The sequence below is a fragment of the Argentina silus genome (assembly GCF_951799395.1).
Source record: "Argentina silus genome assembly, chromosome: 10".
NCBI lineage: Eukaryota > Metazoa > Chordata > Actinopteri > Argentiniformes > Argentinidae > Argentina > Argentina silus.
In genome coordinates this window covers 5,483,542-5,503,623 of record NC_139664.1, presented here as the reverse complement: position 1 = coordinate 5,503,623, position 20,082 = coordinate 5,483,542, and the positions used below count along the sequence as shown (strand labels likewise).

Here is a 20,082-nt window from a genome sequence, read left to right as displayed (position 1 = left end):
CCCTCCCAATGACCCCTCACCTCACTGGCCGAGTTCTCTTCCCATAAATCCGAGGGGCTGTGTGTGTGCAACTGACCCCCAGTAAAAGTGCCGTGGACCATCTCCAGATGTGCACGTCTCGTTCCCTCCCTCCATCCTTCTCTCTCTCTCTCTCCCACACTCTTTCTCTCCCACTTCCACCAGTCATCCCCTCCCCCTCACGTCTTCCACGTCATCCCCTCCCCCTTGTCCATGTGCGAGTTTTTCCATTTCCTTTTTTGGTGAAAACATTCTGAATCAGAGGAGGGGAGGAAGACATTCACCAATGCCGGCAGGAGAGCGTATCTGGCGGTCTGTTTGTTATTGGCCTGTGTGCTTCATCAAGGCGATGAAATGGCCCACTCAGCATGAACACGCATACATGCTCACGCACTCAAACACACACACACACACACACACACACACACACATACACACACACACACACACACACACACACGTCCATCCATCCATGACCGCCCTCTGTATCCTCATAGCAAAGACATTAGTAGTGAGTAGATACTAGACCCTTGGGATATACTCTGGGACTGGCTGAGAGGTTTAGTTATACGCTAGACTCAGCCACTAGGGGAGCAGCATTCACTGGACATACTGTATTTTCTGTAAAAACTAATGTCGCTTGTAGAAAATAGTTGTAGTATAAATAGTTTCAATAGAATATATTGACTGTCTAAAGATAGTGACACAAACACACGTATATCTTGATGGCTTGTACCTAGCAGAATACTTTCAGAAATACGGCATGACACCAGACTTAAATTCAATTTAGATTTATTTGATACAATTTTACAAACACATCATATAAATGAACAAATGAACAGATTTGAAAAACTGATTTTTGTTAATTCTTCCATCACATTGACAGCCTGTTCCACTTTCCATTGCCATTTGTTTTAGAATCATAAAAAGCACATTCGCCAACTCTGACTTGCCAGCATCAAAGCTCAAATAATGAAATATATGTATTTTTGTATATTTTCTTCTATATGTGACAAACTAACATGAAATAATAAAAAAAAAAACAGCAACATCAACAGCAACAATTAAAAATAATTATTGAGGCAACAAACAATTAATGACAAAGACATGCATACCACTGTGTTGACGTAATGTAGCTCAGCTTCTTTGGGGCTAGCCCATTCATTCTCAAACGTGGCTCTATGACCAATAGTAACAGAGGGATTAAATACAAAGGCAAAAAAGGGAACAAGCTATATGAAGGACTCATAGATAAGTGTGGATATGAAAAAGGTAAACAATAGTTTTTATAGGACAGTGAGTGGTTCACGTGTTGCTGTCTTGCATCGTGTATGAATGTGCAAGTCGTGTTTAAGTACGTGTTTGCAGGTGCACACATTTGGGTAGCAGAAAAAATGTTTTATCCATAGTGCAAATACATGTTCATAATAGGGTTATGGATGACTTCACCAATCTTCACCGGCAATAACCACAACCACCTGTTATTCAGATAAGTTTCTATTCAGACTCTCAGTCTCTCTCTGTCTCTCCGTCTCTTTCACATTCACTTTACAACAGAGTCTTTAACTGTCTGAAGGTTGCATCGACTCACCACCGTAAGATCCCTTGCATATATAACAGAGTGCAGAGGACATGTGAGACAGCTAAAGCATGACAGCAACTATGAGAAACAGAGCAGAGGCAAGAGAGAAGGCAACATTCAATATGCACACAACTGCATCAATTCAAACATGTATTCATCATGTACACAATGCGGTAAATATCAGTGTCCTGTGGTTGCTTCCAAACTGTAGAGTGTCTTTCATAAGTAGTGATTAATTTATAAAAATAAAATAAAAAAAAGAAATGCTCGCATCTTTGGTTCGATAATACATAAATCTTATGTAACATGACATGATATTTAAGGCACTTTTTGCATAGTCACTATTTTGGTAAAAAATAACTACTGTACTACTGAAATAGTACTATTTCAAACTATGTTCGAAGAACAATTTGTTGGTTGGTCAATGTTACCATAACATCCTCTAATCCAAGCCTCCTAAAGCTCAGTTCATATAAAAGTAGTGATGCTGAAATGTTTTCTTCAGTGACATTTTGGATCTCAAGTTTTCCATTGTTTCATAACTTTCATTGTTGTACAGCAGATGCTATGTTTCTTTGGCAGGTCCCAATCTTTGGCAAGTCATCAAATGGCTACTTATCAGCTAACAATAATGCTTCGGGTCTTTTTCCTCTGTTAAGCTGAACACAACCATGCTTATAGGGGAAGAAAATGTGGGACCATTAGATAATGAGAATGTTCCTCTGCAACGTTATATCAACATTGGTTGGGCCAATCATTGTGATTGATGGTGCTTCAGTAACCTGATGCTTGGCAGCATAGTATTTGACAGCAACAGAAAGCACTGGAGAGCAGGAGGATGATGATGATGATGGATACAGCTGTGGTCTAGTAAGCGAGGTGTGTAGCTATGTAGGTGTGTGTGTGTGTGGGTGTGTGTGTGCGCGCGTGCGTGCGTGTGTGCGTGCTGTATGTGGGCGTGACCTGAGAGGCAGAGTGTGTGGGCCTGCAGTAACAGCCTTGGTAGTGTTGGGGGGGCCCTATGTTTGTTGAGTGTGGGAGGTGAGCTGGGTGAGGAGGGGGAAGGAGAGTAGGGGTCTCTAAAGATTGCTGTTGCAGTCACGGCACAGAACCTTGTCGCCGTCAGGGAAAAAACCGGCACCCACCAGGGACACTGAGCACTCTGAGCAGGTGAAACAAGGCTGGTGCCACTGGCGCTCTTCAAACGAGATGTACTTCCCTCCTCCGAAACCTGAAGAAGACCACAATGGGTTGTTATGAGTGGGAGCACAAAAACAACGACAACAACCTATCCTTTCCACCTGCAAACAAGCATTTACAATAGCATCAAATTGGAGAAAAAAAAAGGGGGTCAATTCTACTGGGTATTAGCTCTGTCACATTATCCTACCAGTGATGGGCTTGGTGCAGGCCTCGCACTTCTTGGCGTAGAGGCTGCCGAAGCACTTGAGGCAGTAGGGGCTGTCGTCGCGGGAGGTGAAATGCTGGCCGGCGAGCTGCACCTTACAGCCCGTACACACAAAGCACTCCTTATGCCACGGCTCCTCCCGGTAGGTCACACCGCCTTTAGCCAGGGCCTGAGACGAAGAGGAGCACATCAGGGTTCAGAGGAAGACCAATTACACTTTAAAAACTCACTATAACCACTTCATGACCACTCTATAACCACCAAGACTATACTAGGAATTCATGTTGAAATCCCCAATAAGGCAGCAGCTTTACCTAAATTTCTTGCCATTTTACATTTATTTAATTTTTTTCATATAAGCCATTGCTTACTAAAACAGAAACTAGAGCTATTTGTAGTGATGGAACATCATGTTTCATATGAGGGTTACACATTTATTGGACCTTTTTCTTCGAAGAGGCAAGCTTGCGAGTAATAATTTAATATGTACTCTCATACCCTCCCCTGTATCCGCAGTGCATGACACTGAACTTTGACCTTGAGGACCACCTCTGGTTCATCCACACTGACCTGTTTGCAGCGGGTGCAGCGTGGGGCAAACTTATTCTCGTAGCACGGCACGCAGTAGTGGTCCTCCTTGTCTGGGATGAAGGACTGGGAGCCGATAGGCTGCTCACAGCCATGGCAGATGAAGCAGCCCTCGTGCCACGTAGAACCGCCATACTCCAGCTTCCTGGTTCCTGAGAGAGAGAGAGAGAGAGAGAGAGAGAGAGAGCGAGAGGGAGAGAGAGAGGGAGAGAGAGAGAGAGAGAGAGAGAGAGGGGGAGAGAGAGAGAGAGAGAGAGAGAGAGAGAGGGAGAGACATAGAGAGAGACATAGAGAGGGAGAGACAGAGAGAAGGGGGGAGAAGTTAAGTGAGAGAGAAAAAAAATGGTGTAAGAGGACACGTGCAAGAAAAGTCAAAACAAGGCTAAACGAAGATGATGAATGACAATAGACAGCGATAATAACAGAACGTCCTTCTGTTGAGGAAATATTTTGGGTTTTTTTTTGAGTGAGAACAGAAAAAAGGTCCTTTTAAGATTGCACAACACTTCAACGCCTGGGGGAACAACGCTGGCAACCCAGAGCATTTCAGCGCTCTATCAGCTCAATCTAGGGGACCAAAAAGCTTCTGAGGATTCCATTAGAAGGGCTTCGATACACAGTCCCTGCCTCCCCTGTCATGGCTGCAGCGCTTTTGTAAACCACTTGGGCTTAACACCTGATTATAAACCAGGACGACAGCCCACAGTGTGTGTGTGTGTGTGTGTGTGTGTGTGTGTGTGTGTGTGCGTGTGTGTGTGTGTGTGTGTGTGTGTGTGTGTGCATATGTGTGTGTGCGTGTGCATGTGTGTGTGTGTGTGTGTGTGTGTGTGAGGAGTGGGAGAGAGGTGGGGCTGTCTGCTCTGTTAGTAGCGGGGTGATTTAAGGTTTTGGGAAAAAGTTCTGAAGCAAATTATACCTGCGCTGAGCTTAACCAACTTGACAAAACTCCCACAGACAACAGGCCCAGATTAAGGTGTGCTCACTCTGCATTGCTCTGGCGGTGCACACTGCAAATTTCCAACATTTTACCACAAGTGAGAAGTAATTCAGAAAAAAAGCCACGCCACACTCTTCCTGGAATCATTTGCTGTTTTATGACTTTTCGCTTGGCCGATACAGTGGTGCTGAAATAGTTTACAGGCTTATCTCTTGTTATCATCAGACACTTGGCTGCTGGCCAGGCATGAGGATTTGGCTCAGAGACAGCAAGTCAGGCAAACTGGCAATTACTCTGTCACATTCAGCCTTGGCACGGACTCCCTAACTCTATCCCCCCCCCCCCCACACACACACACACACACATCTATATCGCTTTCTCTCCATTTTAGTCTTACTATGATGAGGTGCTGACTATCTTGTAGCCACATATATTATATTAACTATCTTAACATTACAAAGCCTATTTGTACTAATTATGTGTGTTTATCCTTCAGACAGTCTTCAACTCTCAAGTTTAAGGATGACGTAAGGACGAACAGTTGCCATGGACGGTTGAGACATTACAAGCTGGTTTCCCAGACTGAGATTAAGCCTAGTCTTACCCTAAAAAGTACTTTCCCATGAAGAATCTCAAGTCTGTGCCACAAGCAAACTTGATCCACGGCTATCAAGAAAACAGTGGGAGTGATGGAGGCAATTAGGCAAAGTAGAACATTGCTTGGCCAAACCAACTCAAATTAACTTCCTGACTTGGTTAGCAGTTACCTTGAGGTGATTTGGCAACAAATATTGAACACAGTCTACCTGTCCCCATCAGTCTCATTGTTTAGTTAGCCGTGGCTACAGTTAGCTGAATTTAGTACTGGGTATTTAAACAACTCTGAACCATGGATTACAGTTTCTCCCTAATTTGTGTTTTGGAAAAAAAACAACCTAAGAGTACAGTCCTGTTCCTTTCGCGTAGGCCTACTGTGAGAACGAAGGGTGTGGAGGGGTACCTGGCATGACGGTCTTGTCGCAGGCCACACACTTGGAGGAGAACTCGTTGCAGTAGCAGTCGTTACACAACAGCGCCTCCTCCTGGCTGGTGAAGGGCTCGTCCGCCAGGGATCGGTCACAGCGGTCGCAGCGGAAGCAGTGCTCGTGGTAGTGCCTGTCCTCGTAGAACAGCTCCTGGGAGAACAACGTCAACAGTGGGAATCAGTGGACAGTTCGAAATAGAACACGTCCTAGTCATTAAGTGCAATGTAGAAGTTGTGAACATAGACTGGATGCAAATGGGTTGGTGACCAGAGGGTTCGTATTTGAAATGGAAACTAAACCACTCTCAGTGACGGAGATTGTTCAGCGCTGTCATTGATTTGAAGAGACTGAGACTACTTGTATATCTCATTTCGAGTCATTCAGATTTGCTACAAAAACAACTGGGCTCTACAGCAGGTCATCCGGAGATTGCAAAAAGTGACTGCTGGACAACACAAGCACATGGGTTTCTGGTTAAGAGCAGAGGTGAGGGAGCAAGCTTTGTCTGGGTAAGCTCCAGACATGAAATATGCAAACAGAGAGTAATGAGAGAGAGAGAGAGACAGAGAGAGAGAGAGAGACTGTGTGTGTGCTTGTGTGTGTGTGTGTGTGTGTGTGTGTGTGTGTGTGTGTGTGTGTGTGTGTGTGTGTGTGTGTGTGAGACAGTGAGTGAGAGGGAGGTCCTGACAGGGAAGAGCAGAGTTTATTGTGTGGAGTCCTCAAGGCCAAGACAAACACAAGCTTTATTTACTGTCCGCTGCCCCTGAGGGTGTAGATAACTCATTGGCCTCCTGTGTGTGTGTGTGTTCTAGCCTAGCATGCTGCAGTGCCATAGCCTAACCCACCCCATCCACTTCCTCTGCTTAGCTTAGCCTCATTGGCCTCCTGTGTGTGTGGATTCTAGCCTAGCATGCTACAGTGCCATAGCCGAACCCACTCCATCCACTTCCTCTGCTTAGCTCAGCAGCTTACGCCTGTCTCAAATGACCCGCTTCATGTTTGTGTTCTCAATTAAGGGACAATTAAAAGAGCAAAGAGAGATTGTGAAAAGGAGGGAGATGTTTCCTCATACAGCATTTCATGGTCTGAGACCTCATGGTTGGCTCAGATTTGGCAAAAACCATCTGTAATTGCATGCTAAATTAGCCTTAACCATGTACCGCCAAACAGACCGTGGAGAAACAGGCCTCATTTAGCATACATAATACATCATTACCAAGACATTACCCTGTTAGAACTATTCACGACCTTGTAGCACACATTCATAGTATGAAAACATACTAAAGTACGTAGGAGAGGGGACAACTAAGGGCACATCACAGCAGCCATGAGGGCCTTCACTGTCAGCAATGTCAGCTTTTAACCTTTGTAATCAACATGTGACTGTCTTCATATGTTGCTAGTATACTGTGTTTGTTGTGTTGATGTTGTTTGTGTATGTATGTATGTATTGGGCTGGTGGATCACATTTTTGATGGAATACAATACAATTACTATTATCTTATCTATTATACTATTTTCTTATCTTATCTTACGAGACTAATATTCTTTTCAAAATGGCCGCCTTACCCTGGCGTCATGGCCAATGAGTTCCTTGCACTCGTCGCAGGTGTTGGCGAACAGGCTGTCGTAGCAGGGGATGCAGTAAGGGCTGTCCTCCGCCTGGATGTACTTGCGCCCGTACAGGGACTCCTTGCAGTTGTCACAGTCGAAGCGATCGTTCATGGTGACTCGTTCTAAGTCTGCAACAGACAATAAAAGCATAGCCAATGTGAGCTTTCAATTTAGACTGAGGGCATGGAAGGGAGGGAGGGAGGGAGGGAGGGAGGGAGGGAGGTTGAAACAGGAGTGGTGGAGGCAGGGAGGAGGAGAAGATGGGGAAGATTCTAATCTGCCTCATGGTTTAAGAAAATAATTAATTTTGTTTGCTAGATTTGTCATTTGCCAGCTTTTGTATTGCTCTCTGCTCCTGCCCACTGAGCTGGTGTGGGGCTTAGACTTTAACACACAGTGGAAGAGACAGAGAGTCGAAGGGAGAAAGAGACAGGCAACAAGAGATGGAGGGAGACTTTCATGAGAGGTAGTACAAAACGCCTATTAACTTTTATTGCTGGATGATGAAAGCAAGATGGAGACAGAGAAAGAGGGAGAGAGAGAGTGAACCGAAGTTGCATAGAGCCGTCACTCATAGGCTCTGCCTACACTCCTCTGTAACGGCATCAACCTTTTCAGAATCTGCGATCCAAGATAAAAAGGGAATCAAAAAGAATAAAACCACAGAGGGAGACGGCATGTTTCCCATGCTTGACTGGAGAGGAGGCATCCCGGTGCTTGAGGCACAGACACTTGCACGCTTCACCTGTAAATATTTATGAGATAAATATTTATGTGGGGGGGGGGAGGGGGGGGTGGGGGATGCGCGGACCACCCACAGAGACGGTGAGCTCAAAGAGGGGAGAGACAAAGACACTTGTATTTCAATTGTCGAAAGCATGATAGCAGAATCGTATGCATTCACACACTGGTAGTTTATCCTGTTCAGCATGTTTTTTTATGTCAATTTGAACATACTTCCTCATACTGTACAGACACACCGTTGTTACAATAAAAGTTCTTAGATAGCACCCCAGTACACAATAAAGTGCACATGACACAATAATATTGTTGGAGCATTATGACAACAGTATCAGGTTGCCAAAACATGACAGCATTGCTGGAGAAAAGCCCTGTGTTAAGTGATACAGTACAGCTCTCTGGCAAAGCAAGCATTGGGTATTCATTTCCACCACCCAGTAATAATAATCATGTCTGATAAAATAATGAATCAAATTTCAAACTGTGTCTGTGCTGCCTGTCTTACACACACACACACACACGCACGCGCACACACACACACACGCACACACACACGCACACGGCGCACACACACACACACACACACACACACACACACACACACACACACACACACACACAACCATGCAGGATAGCCTATAGGATCAAAGACAACATCAGCCCTAGACTCTCATGTTTCTTCTGTCTCAGCCCTTTGTGAGACAAAGGCTTTAAATTAGGGGGGTGAGGGAGTCGAGATAAAGACATCACCTGCTCCCAGTGTGCATAAATATCCCACTGACGTGCCTTTGTTAAAACAACACCTGCTATCTGCTTTGTAGAGACACTTTTAACCCCCCTTAATTGAGTCGGGACATACATTATGGAGTGTAACTGTCCCTGCAGCGGTGCGTTTGCCCTGGTTCACATCACTAGACTCTCATACCTCTCTACCTAATGAGGGAAGTGATACCTATCCCCTGAGGGCCCGAGGACTCCTGTTATACACTATAACCATTCAGCTGGAGGCTTAGTCAGTATCAACCACCTTGGGTTAGGGATTAGAGCTGGCAACACTGTGGTCCAAAGTATAGATAGATGTTTTATCTGTATAGTTCAATAGTCATGTCTTTCCGTTGCAGATTTTCTAGATGTAAATGTCAGGCCCATGATTTAAAGCTGACATGAACTTTGTGACCCCAACCCTATCAGCTGAACCAGGTATGTGCTATGCTCACTCATCTTCAGGCTGGCCAACGAGACTGGGCATGACTCACGGTGAAGAAATGGTTACGAAGTCCAACCTCTGCCTTCGTAAAAAAAAACAATATTTAAGGGGCTGTTTATTGGCCTTTCTCCAGTTCATTTGAATGAGTAGCTTGCAAACAAGTTGTACAAATATGGCCAAAAAGCAGTTCAGTTTGATTAAAGTAAACACACACACACCGATAAAGTGCATACACACACCGCTCTTATTATATATCTCTGTACTGGGACTGTATCATCCAGGGTGTTCTGAATCTCACTTATTTCCCTTGCAGATCCCATCCAGGCAGCTCTGGCCCAACATCGTAACTACAAGTGTATTTATGTCCCCCTGGGAGATGTGGGCTTGAGCTACAGTAACCAGTCTGCCAGCAATCAGTTAAGATTAGGTAGCAGTGAGCGCTTGAAAGGACGGATGGGAACTTTACACTTGCAAAGATTCCAAAGGCCGATACGTAAATACATGCTATTTGAAAAGGCAGGGCCTTGTTTTGACTGTACGTCTTGTAGTATTGAAATGTCCAAACAGATCAGTTGGAGTAACAGTCCTTGAGCGGACAGCCCGGACGGGAACATGAACTCCTGACGGCACAGGGCCCTGGCTCTCACAGGGAAGACCATGACGTCAGTGTATGACCCTGGGGCTCTGGGGCTCTGCGTCAAACAGTGATTGAACCCAGAAACCCAACAACACAAAGAACCCCAATCCACCATCACCCATCAACCCCCCCCCCCTCCACCCACCCACACACCCACCCCCCGAAAAAAAGAAGGTGAGGGAGCTGCTGTAAACTGAGAGAGATTGAGAGAGAGAGAGAAAGAGAAAAAGAGGGGGGGAGGGGGGGGGATTGTAAGTGGTACTCTTTGAACCACAATCCAAAGGCAGATTCTCACAGTGCCTTGCTCCCAGTGTATCCTAGATTCCTGGCAGTGGTCTCTCTCCTCTGTTGCGGGGCTCAGTGACTAAGAAACGGGCTTTCTGTTAATAACATTCCCAAATACCAGAGTAGTGAGTGACACAGTCCCCAGAGAGAGAAACAAAGAGAAATGAGAGAGAGAGAGAGAGAGAGAGAGGGGGGGAGAGAGAGAGAGAGAGAGAGAGAGGGAGAGAGAGAGAGAGAGAGAGAGAGAGAGAGAGAAGGAGAGAGAGAGAGAGAGAGAAAAGAGAGAGGGAGAGAGAGAGAGAGAGAGAGGGAGGGAGAGAGAGAGAGAGAGGAACCTCAAGGACAGCACCACCCCCTTAAAGGACAACAACCCAGTAAACCTGTTTACAATAACATGTCTTCCAGTCGGCAGTGTCCTATTCTGATACTCCAGTAACTCTAACACACTCTCCGGTGTATTCCGCACTCTAAGATCCTTCAGGACTTTGCAACTGGCCATAAGGCATTTAGCTCAATGAAAACGTATCCCGATACTATAAATGCTATATAGGTCAAACTGGATGACTCCTCACAAAATTCCCTCTCCTTCTCTCTCGTGCTCTCTTAACTCCTTCCCGGCTGTTGTTTACGGGAGAGGCCGGTCCTTCTCAGAACGGCCTGTGAGATAGCAGAGGAACGTGGAGGTCAGTGTGTACTCTAGTCATCACAACCGCCCTGATTGGCGTGTCTGCGGGCTTATAGGGAGACACAACAGAGGGAAGGGTTATGGGGGCTCACACATCGCACCGGTCCAGTCCCACAGGCTGGCCCTGTTAATCCCCTGCCCAAACTCCGCTCACGCTCCGATTGACTCCAAACAAGCCGGCCATACTCCCTGCTGGGAACCGGCCCGGGCGCTCTTCCCCTCTCCCGGTGCCCAATGAGAGGATCAGCTTGTAAAATGTGTGTTTGGGTAAGGCCAGACAAAGCACTAGACAGTATGTTACATCAACAGAGGAGACAGGCCCTTGACTGTAGCAAGTACAACGCAGTACGCTACACAAGCAAATGATGACATAACTGTCTATGGTTATACAATTACAGCCACTGGCATACACATAATGGGAGAGAAAGGTCAAAGTGTGGGTAATAATGAGGAGGATATTCATTGAGGTCTCTTGACGTAAGTGCAGTATGATTGCACACTACTCCACTTGTGTTTATCAAGTGAGAAACAAATATTGGTGTCTTCTGGGCTGGAAAATGAGATGTCATCTGTGTCATTTCTAGACATCCCTCATCATGTGTTGAAGATTACTCAGGATCATGAGTGCTGGTGAGTCAGCTCTACTGGGGCTGGCCTGCTGTGAATAGGGTATTAGACAGCGATGTCGCCCTGTGTACTGTACCCAACAGGTGTTCTGAGAAGAGTTCTGTGTTTTTTTTGCTTCTGCATACTTTGTGATTGAGGGAGCACACACACACACACATTGTTATGAGACAGACTGTAACACACATATACACACACACACACACAGAGAGAAACACACACACACACACACACACACACACACACACACACTTACTCACACACTCAATTGTGAAGCATCATTCTCCTAAGTGTGGAAATGAAACTCAACAAGGTCAAAGCTGAGGCAACAAATCCTGGCTATAATTACCTCCTACAACAGTTTTAGTTCCAACAAGAATGAGTGCTCCATTTTAAACACTTATCTTCAGCTTTACTTGCTGGGAAAGTGGTTGTTTTTGGTTTTCAAGGACATACAGCATGAAGCATATGAAAATATTTGACATGTGTTCCTTGGATGGCCTAAAATGGACATCCAAATATGTGAGAACAGACATGGTGACATCAGACTTTGGGATGGGATGGGGGTAAACATGGAGGCATTCAGGAGGTAACCAATGGCCTTCTCAGGGAGCTTACTACTGTACTTCTGTCAGCACATTGTAGTACGATGGGCTAGCCAGGGAGTACCACTCCTCAGGAAGGTGCCATGATAAGTCAGTCCCTGTGGCCTATTGGGGAGGCTTAACTGTAACTGTACCTTTTTCTTCCTCACAACAAAGATAGCTTTATTTTGCGCGCGCGCGCACACACACACACACACACACACACACACCACAGTGATTTAAATAAAAACTGAAAGATAGGTGTTGCATGGCATGTGGCTAGTCTACTGCCCAGACCACTCCTTCCATATCTCCTACAGTACTTCAAAGAAACGCTGGAGTGTAACTGGTGTGACTGTATCCACCCTGATAAGAAAGCCATAGAAGCCAGGGATGGAAATAGTTGCGTCATTGTCTGTCAATGATGCCTTTGGCTGAAAGTATTCAAATGTTTTTGCATAATGGCAGGAATTATATGATTTCATCGGGTGGTTAAGTAAATCTTCTATTCTACCCAACATATACAGTATAGTGTTCAGGTAACAAAGAACTGTTAATGATTTGCTGCCAAACTAATTACAGTGTGTCACTGCACTTAACAAATTGGTATTTTGCTGGACAAACCTTTTCTGTGACGCAACAGGGACTAACAACCACTGTGTCCTGTTTTTGTCATTAGAGGGCTTAGAAATACCTCGTAACAGGTGTATAGTTTTGTTGCGTCTACATCTGTGTTTATGAGTCTGTTGTGTATAATAATGTATGTTTATTCTGTCTATTTACATGTGCATGTTTCACAGGTGTCTGGTTCCACTAGTTAGTGGTTAGTTAGTGGTGTGAATGGTTGAGGAGGGAATAAAACCAACAATACTCCCCAATAGTAGAAATTATTTAAAAAGTGCATTCCATGAATATTACCAAATAATACCCATGCGGCCATTTAACTAGGAGCATATTCCTTACACTGACTTGGTGACAATAGTTCTGGCTAAATAGGTTTGATGGGGGATGAGAGAGGGAGAGAGAGAGAGAGAGAGAGAGAGAGAGAGAGAGAAGCTCTCAAAGAGTAATCAAATGGAACAGAGAGACAAAGAAAGGGAAAGAGAGGGTGACATTTAGAGGAATGGAAAATGAATCTTGGAGTGGGATCTGAAACCTATGACACATCTTAAATCAAAGCAGAAGAAAAGTGAAACGTTGGGTTTGGATAAACACATACCACCACATTGTGCTCAGTCTGCTGCCTGGACGTCATCCAGACAGAGTAAAGCTCCTTGGCTGGGTTTGAGATGGGAGAAAATACAGGGCTGGACACTTGAGTATATCATTTGAGGCATTTAAGGCCTGGTTGAGCATATCAAAAATAAAGCACAATGTCAAAAATGCACTTGAGAAAAGTTAATTTGTGTTACAGTCCAATGGCCCTGAGTCAAATGGGGACCTCTCCCCCTCTTATTTACTCAATGCTTCATGTCGTGTCCACTAGATAAGACTTTCCATTAAGTGACTAATGCAAGATGTCAATGGTAGGAATTACACAACAATATTTCAATGGTCCAGGACTAATGTTAATGTCAAACTGTCAGAGGGATTACAATCCCTTTACTGTTCAACAGGAATGCACCCCAGGCAAGGTCAGTGTCCTTCAGGACAAAACACTCTTGATAAACCTATCCTCAAGGACTCCATAAAGTGAACCATAAGAGTCAGTCAAAGATGGATATTTGTCTGACCACTTGAAAGAACACAGAGTACATCAGCAATCTGTCCATTGGCATTCTACAGTTTTGGGTAACAATGAAGCAACATAGTCGAGCTAGAGTATACAATTGCATGTAAGACATCTGTTTGCACTTTTTTGTTGTTGCTCTAGCTGGCCCTCGCTGTATCAGATAAAGAAACTACAGTTAAAGAGAGGAAGGATTGAGCTTATGAGTGTTATCGGAGGAAGCAGGGGAAATTGCTCATGAAAACGAGATAACACCACAATCACATTCACAAACACACATATTCACGATAGCAACTTCATAAACACACACACTCAAACCACTGAGACGCTTGCTGTTTATAGCTAGCTATCCACAAGGGCACATAACTAAAGCTAACCTAGGTCCCTGCTCTCTAATAGTACACAGGACTTCTAACTGGGATATAAGTACTGTTCTCTATCATGTCCTTGAGTGCAGCTGTGGCATGCCAACTCCACTCCCCTGCACTCCATAGCTTTCATGGGTCGAGATGATCGCAAAGCGTTGTGCAATCTGTGGCCATAGTTGTTTATGCTTCCACGGTCATCATGGAGCCAAAGATTTTTATGCTGTTGGTAAACAAACGCCGACTCCAGCTTGAGAGTTGCCACTTTTCAGATGGGAACAACCTGGGCCACCCACGTCCTCACACGTCTCACAAGGTACCAATCAGTAGGCCCTTTCAGACGCTGTGACACCGCCGTCCTCCGAGGTTCCCTGTAACAACAGCACTGAGCTGCTCTGCGGACGGAGACCTGACGCCGCTCCTCTGTGGGAGCCTGGGTCTGACTTTAGGGTAGAGGATTGGGCAGAGGACCAGGTTGCAGGAGGCCTAACCTGTCATTGTCCCTGAGAGTTTGAACACAGCCTGGCAATGTGGGGGAGGGAACGGAGAGGGGGGGAGGGGAGGGAGAGGGGGGGAGGGAACGGAGAGGAGGGGAGGGGACGGGGAGCTCCAATGAGGGTGACTGTTGTAAACATAAAGGAGGCCAAATGAGTACCTGCTGCAGGGAACGTCATCCTGGCCTTTGTAATTAGTGTCTTCTCTAGGCTTTTAAGGGGCACACAGGTGGTGAGATGTGATTTGGTTTTCTTTTAATATTAGCCTTGATGTTGTTGTGTGGTACAGCCGTGCTCCAAATGCCACGAGACATCAAGAGTGAGTGGGAGTGGGAAGCAAGAGCAGGGAGACCTGCTGCATGAAGCTTATATGCAAAACTGTTTCGCAGCGCTTGCTTTGTGTGTTGTGGAACTTGACCTTAAGGGACATGTGGGGTTTAACGTTGAACAGGGGTTTTACAGGTATTTAGTGCACCTTATGGGGATGTCAGTTAACCTCAGAGAAAGGCACAGCACTGTTTTCATTGGTAATTATGGACTTATTGACTTCTATAAATGCCTAAAAGACAGTTGTGATATAACCATACTCCCTGACTTTGTTGGCAGTGGAATGAGAGGACGTGCTCCTTGTGAGGTTTGTGTTTATGAATGACGGTTCTCATAAAGCACTGCCAAAATGCAGTTGTCATACCTCCCCCCTCCCCCCATCTCTATCCAAATGTGCTCTTCTAACACCAAACAATAACAACAACATTATTCTTAATCATACGGTGCTTTTTCAACCACCATGAAGGACAGCTTTAGATTCGGAAATTTAAATCTGGATGTATTTGGATATCACTGTGGATGGTCAAAAGACAACATTTTTGGCCCACATTTGTCTTCCTTTGAAGAAAAAAACGCTGCCATACATTACAATTTCACATCTGGTTTGCATTTGGGAAAAGTATGCAGTCAAATCCAGCATGCCAAAGGAGGTTTTGGAGAGTCACTGCCTGGAGAATGCAGGAAGGGCTGTCTTTTCTTTCTCTGCGCTGGTATTTGCCGGTAAATGTTGAGATGGCAGAATCACAAGTGGAGAGGGAGATTGAGAAAGAGAACAGAGAAATTACAGAGATAGGGAGCTAGCAAAAGATATATAGGCCTAGACTGAAAACTGATACACTAGCTGAGATTAGATCAAATGAGAGGATATGGGAAAGACTGTCAGCACTGGCATACAGGAAGTAAAGGAATGTACTGCAGGGACAATGAAGGTGAAAGAGAAAGGACAGGAAACATGGACATCAGATTCAACAAAAGTATGCAACGCCTTGTTATAAGGGGATGGCTCATGAACAAGAGGAGAAGCCTGAATGTTAATGGCGGAGACTAGAGAGAGAAAGAGGAGAGGTTGAGTGGCTGACAGCGGCAAGTGCAGCAGGGGGAACTCATTCAAGCCCCTGAGGGAGATTGCTGGGGTGGGGGTACGCGGAGTAGGGCATGTTTGGAGGCCACCATATGACTGTATAAGAGGCAGAGTATATTATTCCTCCTTGAACAAACAAACATGGCCGTAAATCCCAGGAGTCCCCTTGCTCCCCCGTTTCCCACTGGCTGTGCTGAGCAGATTTATGACCAAACATGGCCATCCTCGTCACTGCCCCCCCCCCCCCCCCCCCCCCCAAACCCTAAACCTACCCCCCCCCCCCCCCCGACTGTCATCACCTGCCCTCTGATCCAGGGATAGAACATCTCTTTGAAAACTGAACCCTACATTGCAATTACTGCAGAGTAAGGACTCAGCTCAATAAAATACAGTCCTCTACAGCTTTGCAAATGGCCTTATCTGTATCGTTGTTTAAACAGCTGATGAAAAATTGACCAGCAAAACACAACACACACCATTACACAGTGGGGCTAGCAGAATAAGCTCTTGAATAAGTTCATGAATACTTACATTATTTGATAACTACTAACCCCCTCGTGCCCTCCACGCTGGCTATTATAGGTTAATGGCTATTGTCCAACCCACAGGGCCCAAAAAACCAAGGCTAGGCCTGCGCTACAGAGCCAAAATGGTTCCTCTAGACGGGCTATTCCCTGGTGGTCCCCTGATTTAGCTGATTCAGCACTGTTATCGAGGGCATCAAGGAGCTGGGGTAGGGTTTCAGAGGCCGCAGAGTCAGCAATTTAAGTACCCTGTGATGGCCACATGTAATTGTGCACCACAACTGCAAGCAATTATTCCTCACACATATGGTGGCTCGCGGCTGCTGTGGTGGCACCTGACCCTCGGGTTAACACAGCAGCTCCTTAGTCAATCTGGCTGTGCTAGCTTTCCCCCTCTCTTTCTATACAGTACCAGTCAAAGGTTTGGACACACCTTCTCATTCAATGGTTTTTCTTTATTTTTTTAAATTATTTTCTACATTGTAGATTAATATTGAAGACATCAAAACTATGAAGGAGCACATATGGAATTATGCAGTAAACAAACAAGTGTTAAACAAATCAGAATATGTTTTATATTTTAGATTCTTCAAAGTAGCCACCTTTTGCTTTGATGACAGCTTTGCACACTCTTGGCAAGGTGTGTCCAAACGTTTGACTGGTACTGTATATCAGATCTGCATGTGGTGGTTTTTGAGGCTAGCAGGTAGACAGACATCAGAGAGCTGTTAGTTCGGTGTTAGTTTCATGTCTGTTCCTACTGATCAGTACTCTCTCGTCCTCGTGAGCAGTTCTAACCTACGCCTCCTGCACAAAATCCCACAACGACCAAATTAGTCTCACCAGAAACCATCTCTCTCCTCCTCCATCCGTGACCTTGAAAAGATGGGTTTATTTGGGGAGAAAAAAAAACATTACGTCGGTCCGAAAATGCGGGGGGAACCTGCCAAATGGGAAATGACTGCGATGAATAAGCGTTAGAAGTCATTTCCAGCACACACAACTTTTTTTCCCTTCTCAGGCACCGTCTCCCTGGCAACATGTAAACAGTGCCCTCATTCCCCGGCACCATAAAACATTTGGCAGTGACGTCTACCCTCACCTCATCCTCCTACTGTAGAGTTCATTGAGGGCAGTACACAACGTTCTTGAGGACATGTTGTGGCAATGTTACATATGCTGACATTGTCACACTTAAAACCAGGGGGGAACCCTTTCAGTCAAGACTATCAAAATGTGCATCTGTGACCAATATATCGCACTGAATGATGATGCAAATGCAGTTTCTTACATATAGAGGAAGGATGGACTGACTTCACGCCAACTGTACGAGGGCAATAAGACCTTGCCCAAAATAAAACTCAGACGCAATGCTTGGAGGATCAAATCATGCAGTGCATGTCTGCAAGGTACACAGTACACAGACATTTAATTTCAACCACCGTACAGTAATCGTCCTCTGTACAAAACAAGGGACTAACAATAGGGGATGATGGGGGTGAGACACAGACAGAGAAACATTTCTATGTAGAGGGTCACATTTCCCTGAGCTGACCCTTCTGATATGTGTTCAATTACCATTTTTCAGTCATAAAAACATAACGACCATTTCCTTTATTCTGGGGCAGTGAAGCCAAAAGAGGGTTCATTTCCTGCTGGATGATGACCCCTATGACCAGCATTGGGTCGGCAACAATGTGGGGGCCATTCCAACTGAACACACTCACTGTATGCTCCTTCCTGTTACCCCCAAGCGGAGATATCTCTGGGATATCTCACAGAGCTGGTCACACACACACACACACACACACACACACACACACACACACACACACACACACACACACACGCAAACACGCGCAAACACACGCAAACACACGCAAACACACGCAAACACACACAAACACACACAAACACACACAAACACACACAAACACACACACAGACACAGACACACAGATGCGTTCACACACACTTTCTTAACACTGCAAAGTTGAGGGAAAACAGAGGGCTCAAAGGCATAAAAATAAACACGGCGGCAGCAGCAGCCAATCTGGGGGACAATGGGTGACTTGTGCAGGAAGAGCAGAAGCGGCGAGCAGCTGCATACACACACCAGCAGTTTGTTTAAGTCTCTTTGTGGGGACTTCCCATTGAGTGTAATTACTGGTCATATTCACAATCCCGAATGTTCCGCTCATAAATGAACCTGATAACATCAAACAATTTGATATATTTAGGAAATGAGTTTCAAACAAGTGGGCAGATCGCGGTGATAACAATCTAAGCACATTGGTAATGAGCCAAAGCACAGTGTGAACCAGACTAAGGCACCAGGGCCTGGGTTTATACTGCCAAATCACCCTCTTCACTACAGAATAAAAGATGATGAAAGCTACACTCATTCAAAAAGCCATTCCACGACATCTGCCGGGTAACAGAGGAAAAACTGTCAACTCCGGCGATTCTGATCTAGGGATAATGGCAAATGTCTTACACAACACACACAACTCTCTCTCTCTCTCTCTCTCTCTCTCTCTCTCTCTCTCTCTCTCTCTCTCTCTCTCTCTCTCACACACACCCACACACACACCCACAAACACACACACACACACACACACACACTATTACGACATACTGACAAATCGGCCTTCCACTGCTTAGCATATGGAAAGAAAGAGAAAAACTCGCTGGCTCGTGCCAAAACATGTCTCTCGTGACCTGATTTTACGATCCCCTGTGGATCCATCAGAAAAGGACCACCTCCTTCACTCTCCCCCCTCTTTCCTCCCTCTCTCTCTCCTCTTGTCTTTGACCTTCACATAGGATGCGGCGGAGAGAATGTCACATGTCTATTGGAAGCCTGGCTCGCTTGTTTTTGCATGGAGGCCAAACGCACGCTGATGAATTGCCACAAAATCAGGAAGTGCATATATGAATGCGCCAGTGGGGGTCAGCGACCCACGGGTCATTTTTTTCCCTCTCAGTACCGCAGGGAGAACGCCCCGGCTCTGAAATGCAGAATGCAGGCCGTGCGGTTGGAATGAGCTCACTTCAAAGGTGTCCATAAATCAAGCTGCCATGCCGAGGACCGACCACCTCCCCCTCCCCCATCACTCCCCATCCCACCCCTCCCCCAATCTCTCCACCACCCCCACCCTTTCCTCCTCTCTGTCGTCCTTCAGTCTGAGACGCTGGGCCACGTTCATGTAAGTGAAGGAGAGATGGTGAAGGAGAGATGGTAGCTCATGCAGTAGGCCCAAAGTTCACCCTCCTCTGTTCCACTGTCTATATTGCACACAGACCTTGCTGGCTTTTCTTTGCTATGTTGGCACATTCCACTTCCACTGGAAGAGGAAGAAATGTGTCAGTTATGCATGTCACTATGCATGCACTATGTCACTATGCATCAGCATAGTCATGGGCAGGCCATCGCAGTCTAATCATGGGAGAGGTTTGAAGGAGTGGCAGAGCATTATAACTCAATAAAGACAGTCGAAAATTAGGTAAAACTAATCTATTACTAAACTCGAAAAATAGCACATACACACTTGAGAGTACGAGGAATTCCCAATGGATTAAGCTGTATCATCCAATAGCATATGGGGGAGAACTGCGAGATAAGAA

At 45.5% G+C, this 20,082-nt stretch overlaps 1 protein-coding gene across 1 annotated transcript in view; it reads right to left on the bottom strand.

Annotated features, from left to right (window-relative positions):
- Window positions 1–804: 804 nt before the first annotated feature.
- Window positions 805–20,082, bottom strand: part of fhl3a (four and a half LIM domains 3a) — a 28,625-nt gene continuing 9,347 nt past the window's right edge. The window contains exons 2-6 of the mRNA XM_083679536.1: window positions 7,128–7,300; window positions 5,534–5,708; window positions 3,579–3,748; window positions 2,991–3,177; window positions 805–2,831 (exon numbers count right to left, since the gene is read on the bottom strand). Of these exons, the coding sequence (XP_083535662.1) occupies window positions 2,680–2,831; window positions 2,991–3,177; window positions 3,579–3,748; window positions 5,534–5,708; window positions 7,128–7,300 (857 nt within the window). The 3' untranslated portion in view covers window positions 805–2,679. The remainder of the gene's footprint in view (window positions 2,832–2,990; window positions 3,178–3,578; window positions 3,749–5,533; window positions 5,709–7,127; window positions 7,301–20,082) is intronic.